At 35.6% G+C, this 17,454-nt stretch overlaps 1 protein-coding gene across 2 annotated transcripts; it reads left to right on the plus strand.

Annotated features, from left to right (window-relative positions):
- Nucleotides 1–467: 467 nt before the first annotated feature.
- LOC127951648 (kinesin-like protein KIF2C) lies at nucleotides 468–13,714 on the plus strand. 2 transcript variants are annotated; one of them, XM_052549647.1, is made up of 22 exons: nucleotides 468–656; nucleotides 1,279–1,373; nucleotides 1,504–1,626; nucleotides 3,041–3,098; nucleotides 3,182–3,214; nucleotides 3,731–3,862; nucleotides 4,049–4,153; nucleotides 4,255–4,346; nucleotides 4,928–5,023; nucleotides 5,096–5,150; nucleotides 6,042–6,204; nucleotides 6,514–6,604; nucleotides 6,683–6,746; nucleotides 6,837–6,928; nucleotides 7,181–7,323; nucleotides 9,915–10,119; nucleotides 11,270–11,380; nucleotides 11,493–11,560; nucleotides 11,668–11,758; nucleotides 12,329–12,403; nucleotides 12,656–12,749; nucleotides 13,456–13,714. In XM_052549647.1, exons 1-22 carry the CDS (start codon nucleotides 596–598, stop codon nucleotides 13,518–13,520), a joined length of 2,112 nt encoding a protein of 703 aa, XP_052405607.1. In that variant the 5' UTR covers nucleotides 468–595; the 3' UTR covers nucleotides 13,521–13,714. The 2 variants fall into 2 exon arrangements, with proteins under 2 accessions (XP_052405607.1, XP_052405609.1); XM_052549649.1 differs by lacking the exon at nucleotides 3,182–3,214.
- Nucleotides 13,715–17,454: the final 3,740 nt, after the last annotated feature.

Here is a 17,454-nt window from a genome sequence, read left to right on the forward strand (position 1 = left end):
ATATTCATACAATATGCACGTTTCTTTTTAATATGTCGTATTTTATAGATAGCAAAAAAAATGTTTTTTTTTTTTATTTATTTATTTTTATTAGCGTTCCATCAGATAATAATAATAAATGAAATAATCTAAGAAACTTTGTTTTGAATTGTTTATGCTCAGTATCACTGGCCCGCGGAGAAACTGCTTTCCTCTTTCCTCAGTGACGTTACTGGATTTTTATTACTTACTTGACATCATTTTCACTCTATGACTCTGGCTTTTAAAATCTAATTTCCTTTAATTTACCAGTAAAGTAAGTTTGTTTGACGTGTTTTGAAGAAGAATCGCAATGTGGTACCAGAGCGTGTGACGAAAGACGACTGTAAGATCCTATTTGTGTATTGAAATGCCAGTCATTTTTTACAGTACTCTGATTGGTTCAAACGAAGCACCACCTACTAAAAAAATCCATTAACTTCCGCTGACGATTTTTGAATGTAGAGCGGTTAATGTTGGTTTACGACTCATAGGGGCAAAGTAGCAGAAAAATACTTGTCTCAGTTTTGAGATAGAAACGTTCGCAAAAACTACAATTTACAGACTATTACCTGAAATGGATCCTGCGTTGTCGAAACTTCTTATCGGGCTCGCTGTCAATATAAGTCGTAGTGATGGTAAGATGCTTGTTTGCTAGCTGCTAATCTTTTACACAGACACGACCTAACGTTACATCATGAAATCAGTTGATGGGGAAAAAAATCAAATCAAATGATCGCTAATTAAACTTACGTACAAGTACAACACATAGTAGTGATTGCTGGCAGTGGAAGGTTTCTAAAGTTTAAACATCGCAAGGAAAAAAAAACACTCAAAAGAGATAATCATATAACTTAATTTTGTATCTAAATGTAAAAACATGTAACGTTAACGTAAATAATAATGCAAAACAACAATAACTGTCATTTCTTCTTTGTGATCCCTTGTCTTGTAGTACTGCTAGTAAATTACTGAAACACACAACCTAGTTGGCAGGGATAGTTTTAAAAGTATAATTTACCAAATAAATAACGTTTTGCCATTTTCACTTGATGTCTTAACACATGTTCTTCCCATTGTAAAAACAAAAGAAGATATTTGGCTGAATGACGTCCACAATTTATTGTAAGGAAAACAGAGATGCAATAAAAGTGAATAACACTGCCTGTTTTGCACCACTGAAGAAGTCCATCATAAATGATCTCAAAGTTCATCCAAGGGAATGCTGCTTGTTCATGCCACTGTTTCCCATCATTGCAGGAAGAATACACAGTGCCACTGTGAAAACGGCCCATGCCACTAAACCTACAGTGAATGTGGAATGGACTGAGAAGGGCATCACTAAAGGAAAAGAGGTTAGTGCTTAATTTCTTGTAAAGAAGTTATTTGAATTTTTTTTTGGTATTTTTGTTGGTATTTGCAAGTGTACAGCCAAAGTGTGTAGGATGTCAGACTTAACTACATTAATAAACGTTTCTCCCCTAGGTTGACATGGATGAGCTTAAGCAACTCAATTCTGACCTTATGCAACACCTTCAACCAAGCTGCCAAGAGAAGCCAGAGTCCGCCCCCGGCCATTTCACTGCACCTGTGTCAAAACTAGCAAAAGTGAGTCCTGTATTTCTTTTCTAAAATTATTTGTTCAAACTGCACATTTTTTATTTTTATTTTTTATTTGAGTCCAGTTTTGATCATCTACCCTGTCATTAGCAAAATAATAAATTTGATCAATTTTTCAGACTGTGTTGTCAATATCTGGTATGTGCATGTTAGTCACCATGGTATTGCTATAGGCATCAGCACAATGTCTAGACATCACCTTTTTCAAAAACTGAGAAAATCTTTGTGTAAAAAAAAAAAAAAAAAAAAGAACATTGGTGCTGAATGGAAAAAGGCATTTGAGAAAACATAAGCAGTACTTTATTCCAAGCACATTGATGCACTGTATCTGAAATCACGGACTCGTTCATTATTATATAGGGTAAGTGTACCCATCAAGCCCATATACCCTTTAAGCCAACTTACAACTTTGACATCAAATAAAAAAAAAAGAGAAAATCATATTTTGTTAATCATTATTTTAACCAATCCAGTAATTTGTTAATTCCCAGACATTTTTGTTGCATACCAATCACGTTTGGAAATTGTGAGTTAGCTCCACCCATGTGGGTGCTTCATACAAAGACACCCCCAAATCTCTGGGGTTTCAGAACACTTCAGAAATACACACATTTCTGCAGTGTTCAGCCATTTCCTTGGTGAGTACACTAATGTTATGTCAAATAAGCGATAAATGTGTTGTTGTTTTTTTGTGTACGAACAAATTTTTTTTTTTTTTTATATATACAATTTTCCTTTTAATGTTAAGATGAGTTTTTAAAAAACTAAATAAATCAAAATACCAAAAAATCATAGAGGCAAGTCACATTTATCATGGGGGAACAGTAAAAAAAAAAAAAACTAACTTGCATTTACTAGCAAAACAGTTTGGACAGAAACAGGACAAAGTAGTTGAGGGAGAGAGTAAAGGCCAAGATCAGAGTTGATGTCTTATAGGTTGAATCTTATTAGTACAGGTTATGAGTACTAGCAAACGTAAGTACAAAAAAAAATTTTGAAGTTCTTAGCACTCACTGAATAAATATAGTGATGATTTTACTTCTTTAAAATCAATAAATATTCTTATTTTTGGGAATCATTCATGATGTGGGCTTAAATGGTGCCGAAGTACCAATGAACCCCATGCCAGACTTTTGACATTATTTATAAAATATAAATGTTTTATATTCTAAAATGTACATCAGCTATTTAATACATTTTCAAATGAGAGAGAAATCTTTCATTTTTATATTATTTTTCTTATAAACAATGTCTATATCTATGAAAAACACCTAGACACCTAGATTTTGGTGGACTTTAATGGGTACACTTACATTACCTACAACACTGCTCAGAAAATCAGATTTTATTGTCATTGCATAGTGCTGCATAGTCATTCACACCATTTTTTTGTTTATTTCAGAATGTCAGAGCATCAGAGCTTCCTTTAAGGTCATCAAGAATACCTACTACTTTAGAACGTAAGTTATGTTTGTTGTACAAATTCACAGTTGGTCTCCTGACCTGCACCAGTATGAATTTATGCTGTGTCTCCCATTTGAAGCTGGTCCTCAGGATTGTTCGTCTGAAGAGTCAGGTTTGCATGAAGTGCATGCTTTCTTCATGTTCTCCAATCACACACATTACGGTTGAATTATAACACTTAATCAGGGTGTCTCTTCCCACTTCTGTCCACATGATCTTTTATACAAATAATCTGCTTAAAGAAATCAAAAATAGTCTTTAAATTACTGTTTCTGTCAGTCCAGAGAAGTCTCATATGGTAGTCATTAGTTCTAGCAGCGATCAAAGCACCGTGGATAATGGTTTCTTACTTTTGATTTTATGAAGCAATAATTGTTCTTTTCATCTATTCAAAAGTAACTTTCTGCACTGTAAGGGTGAGGAGATCATACTGTTGTCCAACTATATTACTGATGGAAATAGTCATAACATTTTTGGAGATTTTTGTACTGTCCGTAGAATCACCTTTGGATTTATTGGCAATGTTGACCACGGAAAGTTCTTGATTCTACTCTATTCTTGTTTTGAATTACAATAAATCACACTGTGTTGCAGAGAGTTCACGTAACATAATTCCATCCCCTTTCAGCTTCTAGAAGGATGACCACACGTCAGACTTGCATGTTCCGACAGCCTGCACCTCCACCTGTGGTCTCGGCAGTAGCTTCAGAGGACGTTCTCGCTCACGATCTTCCCTCATCTACAATCCCTAAACCTTCAGGTATGTCTCTACAGTACATCAGCATGATATTAAGATATACAGTGTAGTATCAAGCTGTTTTGCATTGGAGTGAATTGATATTGATGTATCCCATTTGAGGGTGAATGGACCCTCAGCTTGGAGGCAGCACAAAATCATTGTCAAAACATCTTGCATATTTCATTAAGTTGATATCTGGATTGGTAGGTTACCAGAGGAGACTTGTTTCAAAGCCAGCTTCTCCTCTGCTACCAACCGCGGAGGCTATTTGTGAGAGTGAGGCTTCCAAATGCGCCCCCATGGGTCCACCAAGTATGTACTGTTTTGGTTTTGTCATGCATGTTTTCACATTGTTGATGTGGTGGTTAGTAACAACTACTACACTTGACTTATTTTGACCTTTTAACTTTTAGGCCATCGCGTGTCTCAGGTCTCAGAAACAAACAAGATGGCAAACAAACGGTTGTCGCTAGCCAAAAATTTTGACGCACAGAAGAGAGGAAAGGTACCTTAAAATTGTTTTTATTGTTCAGTAACTGAACCATTCAGGTATATTTTCACAACAATTTTTTTTAAAATCTGAAATGGTTTTCCTTTTGTGTTTCTAAAAAAATTTCTCATACATGTGACTGTTTTCACAAATTTCCTTTTTTCTTTTCTTTTTTTACTGTTATTGCAGAGACGATAGCAGTACAGTATTTAAAAAAAAAATTAAGTTTTCAGAAGTTAGGTTTTTCAAGCTCCAAAAACTTTGTAGTGGAAATGAACAGCTAAAACGCATAAAAAAAAAAAAAAAAAAAAAAAGTTTTTAGTTGAAAACGTTGTGTAAATGCCCCCAATAGGCATTTTTTCCCCTTCTGCATTGGACTTAAATTAACTATTTATGTTATTTTTATATTTAGCGTTTGTTAACTTCATTATTTTTATTTATTTGTTTATTTATTATTATTATAAGGTTTATTATTTTGTAATTAATAATAACATTTTCTTCTGTATGGTCACATTTATTCTTGTAGTCTTTAAGTCTATGAAGTTTGCTAAAAAAAAAAAAAAAAATAATCCATCCAATTCTATTTTCGTTTCTAGTTTGGAGATACAAGTCGACCTAATAAGCAGTTTTACCAGATGATTGAAGAATACAGAGAGACCCTGGAGAAAGTACACATGTCCTTATCTGATCCTGTGAGTTAATGAGCACAATATTAATATCATCATACAAGAATTGAATATTTTAACACAAGATTTGTCTTTTAGGTCAAACCTCAGCGAATATGTGTCTGTGTTCGCAAACGTCCTCTAAATAAAAAAGGTAGGTTGCTGATTTGACCTCTCTTAAAGGCACTATGTAAGTTTTAGCCACTAGATGTCGCATTTTCAAAGCTATAACAATAATGAATATTGATGACACCATTTAAGATGTTGTTCATGGATTACGACATTTTTATGATTGTTTTTTTTTTTTTTTTACCAGTACTTTCCACAGTTATTCAAACAGCAATAAATTATAAAGAGAAAGCAAAGAACATTTACATTGTCGAAGAACATCATGACTGATTTTGCTTAAACGCGCGCTAGACCAATCTTAAAAAACTACCCTTATAATTAGTAAAGCTGTCTATATGCGGTTTTCTGAATGAATCTTTTACAGTATACGTACATCCGCACTTTGTTTATGATGAGAGAATTCCAATGAGAGCTGAATTCAGTCAGCGAGGCGTGCAGTGAACAAAAAACTCATCTGAACACCTCTGATTGACCCTTGCGTTCATAAGCTCAACGGACTCATGTGTGATTGGTTATAATCCACAACACCGTAAAATGTTAATAAAATCATGGCGCAACATTAAGCAGATCTAAATTTAATGCTGCGGTCAACACTTTTACATTTTTTTTTTTTATTTGTTTGCGACCACTGTAATGGATTTAGTTTAACTGCAGCAGCGTTTGTGTCAAATGTGTTGCTATCGTTTCTACAAGCGGAAATTGAGGATATGCGGAGTCATTTAAAATTGGAATTTCTATGGATTTACAAATCCTTTTGAACTTTTGGTATAACGTAAGTACACAAGCGCATAAAATATATCACACTGTGCATGTAGTTCTTGTATTTTCTAATGAAAATCTTACATATTGTGCCTTTCATGGAATCAAATTGTTTCTTTGTGAGTTTCTAAAGCATTTCTCATTTATTTGTGTTTAGAGTTGGCAAAGAAAGAGATTGATGTGGTCACAATCCCTGGTAACGGAGCCCTGCTTTTGCATGAGCCCAAGCAGAAAGTGGATCTAACCAAGTACCTAGAGAATCAGACCTTCCATTTTGATTACTCGTTCGATGAAGATGCCACTAATGACTTGGTTTACAGGTAGATGCATATTTAGAGTTTCTGTTTGGTATTTATCATGTTAATTATCATCCATGAACATGACAAGTGTCATTTATTCAAGTATCAGCTTACTAATTAATGTATTTCAAACCCTTTTTTTTTTTTTTTTTTTGAGAAACTGAAACAATGCTTTATGATTTGAATGGAGTAGTAACTGATGATGGAATTTCTGTTTTTGGATGATCTTTTTCTAAATAATGCAATATTATTTTGTTATAAACATGGCAGTTTATTCAGTATTAATGTTTATACAGAAAATATTCTAATGGTTATGAACTGAACTTTTAGGTTCACCGCTAAACCTCTGGTTAAGACCATTTTCGAAGGTGGTATGGCGACATGCTTTGCATATGGCCAAACAGGCAGTGGAAAGACCCATGTAAGTTGTTTTGACTTTGCTCCAAAGCAAAATTCCCAAATATTTGTCCATGTTCTTCATCTTAAGCGTTATTTACAGACTATGGGTGGAGACTTTTCTGGAAAGACCCAAAACAGCTCTAAAGGGATTTACGCCCTGGCAGGTGATTGTAACTGACAAATGTACTTTATATAGTGGCCTGTTACGTTTATCAGTGTTCACTTATGCATTCGTCTATCTGCATACCTCACAGCGCAGGATGTATTTACCCTCCTAAGGCAAAAGAGATATGCTGATATGGACCTTTGCCCGTATGTCACCTTTTTTGAGATCTACAACGGCAAGGTGTGCACATATTGTATTACATGTTTCCAAAACAATTCTGTGATGTCTTGTCAAACAGATGGTGGAGTTTTTGCTTTTCTGTCATTTAAGTGCAAAATAATCCTCAAATTTCCAAATGCTTAGTGTACTCTATATGCTTAGTTAAACAAGTGTGGTATTAGTATTTGGTTTTATGCTGATTTGAGTTTTGATTGTGGTTGTAATCTTAAAGCACTTGTTCAGGCACGATGGTGAACTCTTTGTGTGCTGCAGGTGTTTGACTTGCTGAATAAGAAAGCAAAGCTGCGTGTTTTGGAGGATGAGAAGCAGCAGGTCAATGTTGTTGGCCTGCAGGAAGTGCCCGTGTCATCTGTTGATGATGTCATCAAGATGATTGAGAGGGGAAGTGCATGCAGGTAAATGAATCATTAAAACTTAAAAATATGGATCATTTTTTATTAACCTTTTAAATGTCATTTGTCATAAAGGACGGTTTATGCCATAGCTCTGTTGTTTTAGAATTATGTATATGCTTTTATAGTGTTTTGTTATTTATATATATAAAAAATTAGGGGTGTGCGATATGACAATTTTTGATTGTGGACAATAACAATGTCTCCACGATCTGCATTTTGAAGAACTCAGCACTTGAGTTACACTCTCATTATTTGCATGTGCTTTTAAATGTTTCATTCCTGTTTTCATACCTGTTTATTAGATGCATGCAGGTCTTAAAGGGACAGTACGCCTATTAAACATGCAGCCCACTGTCATTACTAGGTTTGGGTACCGAAACCCGGTACCACTTTAAAAGTATCGAAATGGCACCTTATCGAATAAAACCCAATCGATACCAAACCCTAGTCATTACTGTCAAGGAATAGATCACTCTTAAATAATACTTTCTATAGAGCATCACAGTCCCGCCCACAGCTGGTGCCGGAAGTAAAAATTCAATGCAATTTCTACATTGACATTTGGGGTATAAGCCATAAAAACGTAACCATACATGGTAGACCTAAAACCAGCTATGGCTGTACTAAGCGATAGTATATGCTCATATAAACGTAAAAGGATCATTGGGCACTAACCTTGTTTTGATATAAATGCCTTTTATTCGCCATGTCTTGGCTAAGTACTTCATTACCCACAATCCTGAACAATCCCACAGTGTTGCATCTGATTGGTGGAGCCATAGACAGTAGGTGGAGCTCGTGTACCCGTCTGGTTAAACCCTGCGAAGGTCAGTGATGACTGAAGATCATTAATAAAAAAATAAAATAAAACAAAAACCTGTGTTGCGTTTTTGCAATGTAGACTTATCAGTGCAATCATGATCTCCATGGCTGCCATGAGAGTTTTGCAGGGAGGTTGGTAACTTAGCTAGGCTACTGTACTCTTCATATGGTATGAGTCATATCAAGCATTTTATAATGCCACCGTCTAAACAATATTTAGCCTAGGCATACCTTTTTGTGCATTTACTGAACATTTGTGTAATGGCAACGACATGTGTTGACGACTGAGCGGTGATTGCAGTCAGGTACAATGCACTGCACCATGTTGCTGACGTTATTGTTAACCACTTTCACACACGCACACAATATATAAAATACACGATGATAAATATAAAAATCCATTCACAATACCTATATAAAACACTATTTATTTACACGATTGTAAATTCACTACATTCACTATATAAAATAAAATTCACTGGAGGAAAAAGTTTGCGCGGGCGGCCGTCATCAGATTTGGAAGTCGCTCAAAAGGCTCGTTGCCTCGTTCGCGGTTGTGGCTTCAGTCGAATTCAATGGGGCGCAGTGGTTTATGGGATGAGTAGTTCCTGCGCTCGAAATGAAAACATGTACACAGTCTTGTACCTTTTGACTTTTTTTGGATTTTTCTCTTAATTCTTTCACTCGAAATGATATGTTATATGCTTATGAGTTCAGCCGTAACTGGTTATCCTCACACATGCTCTAAAACTCTTTAGATACGGATTTTTCCGAAAGTCAATGGGAGAAATGAATGGGAAATTTACTTCCCGCACCAGAGCTCTCTCGGGCTGTGGGCGGGACTGTGATGCTCTATTATTTACTCACGGTCACATTGTCCCAAACCTGTATTAATTTCTTTCTTGTGCTGAACAAAAAAGTAATTTTGAAGAATGTGGGTAACCAAACAGTTGCTGGTCCTCATTGAATTTGATATTAGCAAAAAATACTATAGAAGTCACTGTGGACCAGCAACTGTTTGGTTTTCCATGTTCTTCAAAATAGCATTTATGTTTAGAAGAAGAAAGAAACTCACTAGGGTTTAAAACCACTTTTGACAGAACTGACAGACAGCTGACATAATTTTTATTTTGGGGTGAACTATTCCTTTAACGTTAATAGAACAACAAAACGCAAAGAGAAAAATCACTTACTGCTCTTGACCTAAGAAATTTAATACAATTGCTTTAGAAATCAGTTTATACAGTCTTTTATTTTTATATTTGTTCATTCAATTTCTTGAATGCTCCTGCTTATACCCATTGTACCTAAAAATAAAGCACAAATAAAGTTTGTTTTATTTGTAAATTATGTGTAGTTGTAATGTGTATCTTTGTCATTCTTTAATATTTGTTATTACAAAATAAGAACAAAGATTTTTATCTTTGCCCTCTTTGGCCTAAATATCTGCCTTTTTTTGTTACCTTGAAAGGATTTGTCTTTATATAAGGAAAATTAGTTTGGCTGTAATGCTAAGACAACTTGGAAAATAATAAAACCAACATGACAAAGAATTGTGATTTTAAACTCGTGATATGATATTTTTTTCCATATCGCTCACCCCTAATATATTTGTGTGTGCAACATTTATCCTTATAATAACTTAATATACTTATATAAATAAACTTATACATTTTCATCTATTTATTTTATTTTAGCCTCATTTCATTTACCCAAATTTTTGTAATCGTTTGAATTAACAAAAACAACTGTATCTCACCTTTAAACAGAACGTCTGGCCAAACGTTTGCTAATGCCAGCTCATCGCGTTCACATGCGGTTTTGCAAGTTATTCTAAGGCGGCGGAATTTCCTCCATGGGAAGTTCTCTCTGGTGGACCTTGCTGGGAATGAGCGTGGCACTGATGTCAGCAATAACGATCGGCACACCATAGTGGAGACCGCAGAGATCAACCGCAGCCTGCTGGCTCTGAAGGTGCTTTGTCTAATGTCTACCTCATCAAATGGCTCAACCTATTTTTTTTTTATTTTTTTTTATTCACATTTTTTCCAAATTTGATCAAATTGCATTGTTTACATTTCCATTTAGTCAATTAGCAGATGCTTTTATCCAAAGCGACTTCTAAATGAGGGCAATGGAAGCAATCAAAATCAACAAAAACACAATGATATGCAAGTGCTATGACGCAATACAAGTAGTAAGATTTTTTTTTTTTACTTTTATAAATTTTTTTATTAAACAAAAATAAACATTGAATGCAAAAAGTTTAGAAAAGCTAGTTTTTTTTTTTTTTTTTTTTTTTTAAGAAAACAAGCAGTAAATAGAATGCACGTCTAAAAGATGCATGGTTTATTTTTTTTAAAGAATAGAATTAGAATAGAGACTGCTAGAGGTACAAGGTCAAGATGGAAACAATGTTTTTAGCCAGTTCTTGGAGATGGCTAATGCTGAGTTCAGTGCACATTTTTAGCCCTGTTTTTCACCCGCTGACAGCTTTTGCGAAATCGCAGGCAAATGCCTAAAATCGGAGGCAAATCGTTGCTCGTTCACGCAAATGACAGTCATGCAGTGTGAATTATCAAAGACGCGATCTAAGAGAATCGCTGATGCGTCGCCGACGCCTGTGAAATATTTGGCTTGCTAAATATCTGGACCTGTCAGCGATTTGAAAATCCTGCTGTGTGAAATGAGTTCTGACTGAAACATACATCGGCGATGACCTGCAGCCAATGAGAGAGCAAGATACAGGGCAGCGGGACTTTCAGGGAGGACTTCTCTATTTTTATTTATGCAAGCAGCTATTGGTAGCCAGTGCAAATTGATAAAAAGAGGTGTGACGTGTTGTTGTTTTTCTTGCCTCATTAAAAATGTATATTGCAGCTGCTTTTATAAAAAATTTGAATTATTTATTTTATTACATTTAGCTTAATATCTTAGGTAATTACTGTTTGTTTTTTAACAGTTAAACTGAGGGTCATTTATGCAGCTGATGATTATAGCTTTTGTTTGCTGCTCACTTATATTGCAAGAAACCAATTTTTGTCTGTACCCATTTTTTTTTATATATATATAAACACAACAGTTCAGTTTTAAAGCAGTAGGTTGTTGTCTTCCCTGACTCCAGGAATGTATCCGCTCTCTGGGTCAGAACAGCGAGCACATCCCGTTCAGGATGAGCAAACTCACCCAGGTGCTTCGGGATTCCTTCATTGGAGAGAACTCTAGGACCTGTATGGTAAGAGGGAGCTAGGGTGATTATTCATTTTCGCCTGTGTGTGTTTTAGGGCTTGAACTGAATACTGTTATTTATTGTGAAATAATCTCCTTCTGCATTTTGCCTGTTTCAGATCGCAATGATCTCGCCGGGTATGAGCTCTTGTGAATACACTTTGAATACACTACGTTATGCAAACAGGTGCTTTTTATCTTCCTAGATTTAAACTAGTGTGGCTCTGATTGACTGAGAAGGCCCTCTGGTGGTGCGGTTTAGGTATTACAATCATTTGTGGGTGTTTCTGACAGGGTAAAAGAACTGAATGGTGTGTCTAAGGGAGCTTCAGTGGAGAATGGTACAAAACTAGAGCTTTCTGAGGAAGAAAACTCCTCAGAAGAGGTGAGTGAATCAGGCGGGTGCATATTCAATTTAATTGGCAGGACTGTGTCTTCTACAACTCTGAGGCCTGCTTTCACAGACACAGACTAAGGCTGGAATAGGTCATAGTTCAGTTAGGACATTTAAGTAATTTTTATTAACATGCCTTAGCAAAAGAATTGTGGTGTGCATCTTGAGACAAAACAAAGGCACTGATATGTTTTAAGATCATTCTGTGCAAGTTTTTCTTTCAGTAGAAACCGCTCAGAATTACATTTTAGTCTGGGACTATACTATAGGCTTAAGTCTTGTCTGTGAAACTGGGGCTAAATGAATTTTGATGTTTTTGTATTATTTATAAGTTGTTAAATAGAGCTTTTATTTGAATGCCCATTACTGAATTAGACTAATTTTAACCAGTTGCCTTTATGAATTAAATGAATTATGTATAGCAATTTTATTATAATGTAATAATTTTATTATGGGTTTATATATCAATCCAATTTAAATGACTGTCTTGAAATTGTGTGTACATTTAATTAGTTTAGAGAAATGTGGTACAAAACTGCTAAAATGTATGTGTTTTTTTAGGAGTCCGTTCTCCCGGCGTTTGAGGCTATATCCCAGGTGTCTGAGTTGGAGGAGAGGTTTTATGAAGAATTGAAGGTTTGTAGCTTTCTGCCTTTCCTGTTTTGTGTAAACACACCTGCTTCAAGTGGGTGGCTTTGTTTTAAACCTCACTATCACTCAAGAAGTTCTAAAACTCCCTGTAGCAATCAAGTTACAAAACGCCTTTTGTTGTTTGTTTACCCCTTAATGCAGTTTTTCAGACAAGTTTTTTTTTTAACTGCTCTGAGACCTCTGAGTCATAGGATAAGTGGGTTTTGTGTTCATCTCGGTTTCTCATTCCTTTTCCAGGGGTGCAGTGAGATTGCAGGATCTATGGAATTTCCCTCGTTTGATATCGTAGCAAGTTTACCAGAGATTGACACATTCATGCGTAAACTGCAAGGTATTTCACTCTAATCCAAATAGATGCATACATTACCATTCAAAAGTCAGTAAGGTTTTTTTTTTCTTTTTTTTTTCGAAAGATGTTTCTCATGATCATGCAGTTATATTGTGTAACGTTATTATAATTCAAAATGGCTGTGATCTCTATTTAATAAATTTTAGAAGGTAATTTATTCTGGTGACTGTATAGCTGAATGTTCTTTTAATCAATCTAATATGCTCATTTTAATGTTCAAGAAATATTTCTTATCAATATATTGAAAACCGTTAAGCTGCTTAACATTTTTGTTCAAACTGTGATCGTTTTATTTTCAAAAGAGCAGCTTTTATATGAAATACAAGTCTTTTGGCACATTAGAAATATATTTAATGTTGCTGATGATCCATTTAATGAATCCTTGCTGAAAAGTATTCATTTCTTTTAAAAAGAGGGTAATAAAGTCTAGACTTTTGAAATGAAATGTACATTTTATTTATGGAAAATGAATCTCCTCTGAAGGTCCCCAGAGCATCTTGCACCTGCTAACACATTTACCTCAATATTACTGCTCCCTCTCCTCATACATCTCTCAGTTTATGTAATAACTTGTTTGAGTTTCAATACACATTGAAGTGACACACATTGTGTGGTTTGAGAGGGTGTCGAGAAAAAGCCTGCCATTTCCTGCTGAGCACTGAATTTGTTTTTCTTCTCCTTGTTGTAGAGTCTTACCAGGCTTTGAGATCAGCTATTGAAGCAGAACAGAGGGTCAGGATGTCGCCAAACTAATCTAAGACGAGATTCAGCTGCGAACATCTGCAAAGAAACCTCTTACAAAAGCTAATGCAACTTCAGTTGGTTCTTTTAATAATCTTATCTGCTATCTGGCTAGAAGATCTGTCAAGTGTTTGTTTCTTGTGTATGTTTTCATTGTTTTTGTGTACTGAATAAAGGTTCCCTCGTCTTGAATCTTTTGTAAATCACATTTTGAATGCTGTGTCCTGGTTATTCAAGGCCGCCTTCATGAATCAGCAGCTGTTTGTGCTTCATTTACATGCGTTTGGATTCTTACTCCTTTCACATCTCCGCCTTGGAACTGCAATTTTTTTTTTTTTTTTTTTTCTGATGACGCCAAAATGAGAGGCGGTTTGAGTGATGCTTCATACCACCCACCCTTCCCATCACCCCCCAGCCTTGACCTCCAAACCGCCACTATATACAAGCCACAACCAGTGTATACACTTGCCCTGCAAGCACAAGCTGACAAATCAAAGGCCTAATAAACAGCTCACACTGAACAGTTTACCTCAAAGGATGAAAATAAACAAAATCGGCCTGTGAGTGGGTGGCCCCACATCTCTGTGTGAGGCCTAAGAGCTCGACTGCTTCCTCTGAGCTCTTTGGGTGGCATTTCCCACCCCCCTCCAACTATTTACATATATTGCACTAAAATGGGGAATATACATACATCTTGTTCTATCACTACATTTGATGTACACATGACGCTATATTAATTTTACGTAATAAATTGTCATTCGTGAAATCTAATTATCAATGTATAGTTGCTGTCCAGTGCTGTTTTGCTTGTTCATGTCTCGTTAAATCTATTTCATCGTAAAAATAAAAAAAAGAAATGGCCAAGAATGTATATTTTAATATGTCAGGCATGTTGTAGTGAACTGATTAACATTTTTTGTTGTTGTTGTTAAATAAACGTTTTGTTCAATCCTTTTTAGTCTGATTTCAAATGATCAGAGACCATTACTAGGGACTTGGAGGTTCGCCTCAGACAAACCTCAATTAACTTCCTGAGACCTTGAGTGTTGATTCTAGTTTTAAGAGACTGAAATCATTTGAATTCAGTTTTGTAATATGGGATGCAACTACCTAGCTTTGCTTCTGAAACAACACTCAGAATATCTAAAAGCAGTGCTGGCTTGTTACAGACATAGTTTCTTCAATTTGGTTATCCACCATGCATTTTAAAGAAGACGAGAGAGCTGAAGGAGTTTTTGCTGGGCTTTTCAATTTGGAAATGTGTTTCATGCGAGCTGGGTCTTGTATCTGTTGGCCCCGAGTCTGTTTGACTCCGCTCTCTGGCTTCCAGCTGTCCACATGAATATTTTCTCAGTGTGGAGAAAATTGGCAGAGGCCAATGCTCAGTTCCCATCACCTCCACAGACTAAATAAACAGACAAACCACCCAGCGAGGCCATCGGAGGAGCAGGCAGAACAACCTCTGTTTTTCTTTTCCTTCTGACCCCTTTCTTTCTTCTCTGTCATTCTGTGGCTCTGGATTGTCTGTGAATGGATCTGGAAGGGGAAAGTGTCTGTTAGTGCCAGACCTGTGGCTGGCCTGCCTAAATGGTGTTATGGTGTTTGGAGAAGAGCCTTTCTATAAACACATGCCTTACATTACTCCAATAATTTTTTTCTGTAACATACAGTCTATGTGATTTACTGTATTTTAAAACATATATGTCAGTCTCTAAATAGAATAAAAAAGCTTTCTGAGTAAGAACGATTTGTTGTTAACTTTCCTTCCAGTCAGTTCTTAACTTTTTCATTATTATGCTTTAAACAGCAAAACATTACAACCATATATATATATATATATATATATATATATATATATATATATATATATAATTAAATACATACCGTGCCCAGCCGGCATACGTCCGACCTTCAACGTTGAGATAAAGTCCGTTCTTGTTTCAACGTTGTATGCTGGTTGTAAGTGAACAGTTTCAAATATTTTCTATTCGCAGTTTAAATAGAATAAAGTTAAATAAAATTCTCAATTTCTTTTAATAAATTGCTACTAATAAATTGGTAATTTCTAGATTTATTCGAAAACGTTTGCAACCTGGACCCTGCGTCAGTTGAGTGTTGATTTGTGAGTCGTTCAGTCAAATTTAAAAGCCAAACAATCGGTTCATTACAAAGAATCGGTTCTAAAGTGATTCATTCACGAATTCGGTTCACGGTTTCAGTTCACTCGATGATCCCATCGCAGTAGTTCTTCAGATACCAACTACTTAAAATAATCAGTGAATAATAACATTCGTTGTTAATCCTCAAACAAAAACATAATGTAGAATATTTTTTTTGCAGCTTATGCTACGTGGCCACCATAAAAGACCTGCATGATGATCTTCAGAAATAATGTTGAACAGGAAGATTAAGAGCATGCTAAGGGTTTGTCACGACATGACGGTGAGTCATTTCATCTAAACATCTGTTGAAATAAAAATCATTACCGCTGAGGCACGTTAACTAGTCTTCATCTTGAACGTCCTCAATTTTCATTGACCTACATGCAATTAAATTGATTGGAAAACTTGTGGATAAACACTTTATTTTTTAGTCAGCTTCAAAAGTTGGTATATTATAGTAACATATTTTGCCATTCTTATGGTAATTAACTTGAACTCTTCTAGATTTCGTTTTTTCATTTATTTATTTATTTTTTCTTCATGGATGTCACAAGGGTGCAGTGTTTCGATGGCAAATTTGTTGTCATGCACATAACCAATAGAGGGCAGTCAAACTATGCACACAGAACTCACCCAATAATGTTGCATTAAAAATCAAATTTCCTGCTGTTGTAATAATGTTGTGGCGCTCATTTGCATTTATTTTCTTTAGCATGTTTACTCATTTAAAAATCAGTACAGCACACTAGGAAATTCCCAGCATCTTATTTGGCCCTGAAGCATCAGAATCGTTTCAGAGTCAGCCACACTGGAGCTTGCTTATATTTCATGCAGTTTGGCATCGTCTGGCACGCTCATTGGCACCAGCACTGGGCTTCAGAATTTAATATATTCACAGAGGTGTTTTAATATTTGATTTCGTTCATGAATGCTTCACTGTTTTCTAGGAATTGTTGACTATTCCTAATGCTAATTTAGAATGTTTCCTATGTCTTTTGAGAGCCTTTTGCTATTCTTTTCCAGATGGAATGATCAAATGCGCATGTCTGTGTGAAAAGATACAGGCGCTGGCGGCAGGCCTGTCTGCGCGGCTGTGGTGAGTCTGGGTTTCCCCAGCTGGATATGCTTGTTTATGCTTCCATTTCTAGGCGGCCAGAGGACAGCGTACTCGTCAACACAGGTGTGCAAACCACAGAGTCTAACAAAGAGGGTGTATTATTAAAACTCATGCAGACGCTCATTTTTTAGACATTTATATAAATACACTCTGCGAGGAATAGAAATCGTAACATGTTAGTCGATTTTGCTTGTGAAATGTAAAAAGAAACATCACACACTATAATCTGAATGCGACATATGGTTTAGTCTTCCTCAGAGTTTTATACATGGGGTGGCCAGTGGTGGCCAAGGCTAATTCAGGAGGTCCATGATAAAAAAAAACCTCCCAATGACAGTGTATAACTCCAACCTGGTATAAAAAAAGGGAATTATATAAAGTAATACTTTTATTAAACAAAGATGTTTTAAATTTATTAAAAGTGTTGATAAAGACATTTATAATGTTACAAAATATTCCTGTTTCAGATAAATGCTGATCTTCTGAAATTTCTATTCATCAAAGGAACCTGAAACAATTCTACTCAGCTGTTTTCAACATGATAATTATAATTGTTTTTTTGTTTGTTTTTTGAGCAGCAAATCTGAATATTAGCATTATTTCTGAAGATTCCCTGTGATTGGAGTAATGATGCTAGAAATTCAGTTTTGAAATCGCCAAGACCATT

The sequence above is a fragment of the Carassius gibelio genome, chromosome B2 (assembly GCF_023724105.1).
Source record: "Carassius gibelio isolate Cgi1373 ecotype wild population from Czech Republic chromosome B2, carGib1.2-hapl.c, whole genome shotgun sequence".
In the NCBI taxonomy this organism is placed as follows: Eukaryota; Metazoa; Chordata; class Actinopteri; order Cypriniformes; family Cyprinidae; genus Carassius; species Carassius gibelio.

Bases quoted from the DNA above. Each gene is read 5' to 3' on its own strand.
- LOC127951648 (XM_052549647.1), top strand. From the start codon at position 596: ATGGATCCTGCGTTGTCGAAACTTCTTATCGGGCTCGCTGTCAATATA. The intron at 657-1,278 runs GTAAGATGCTTG...CCATCATTGCAG, and splicing joins CAATATAAGTCGTAGTGATG to GAAGAATACACAGTGCCACT. The intron at 3,863-4,048 runs GTATGTCTCTAC...CTGGATTGGTAG, and splicing joins TACAATCCCTAAACCTTCAG to GTTACCAGAGGAGACTTGTT.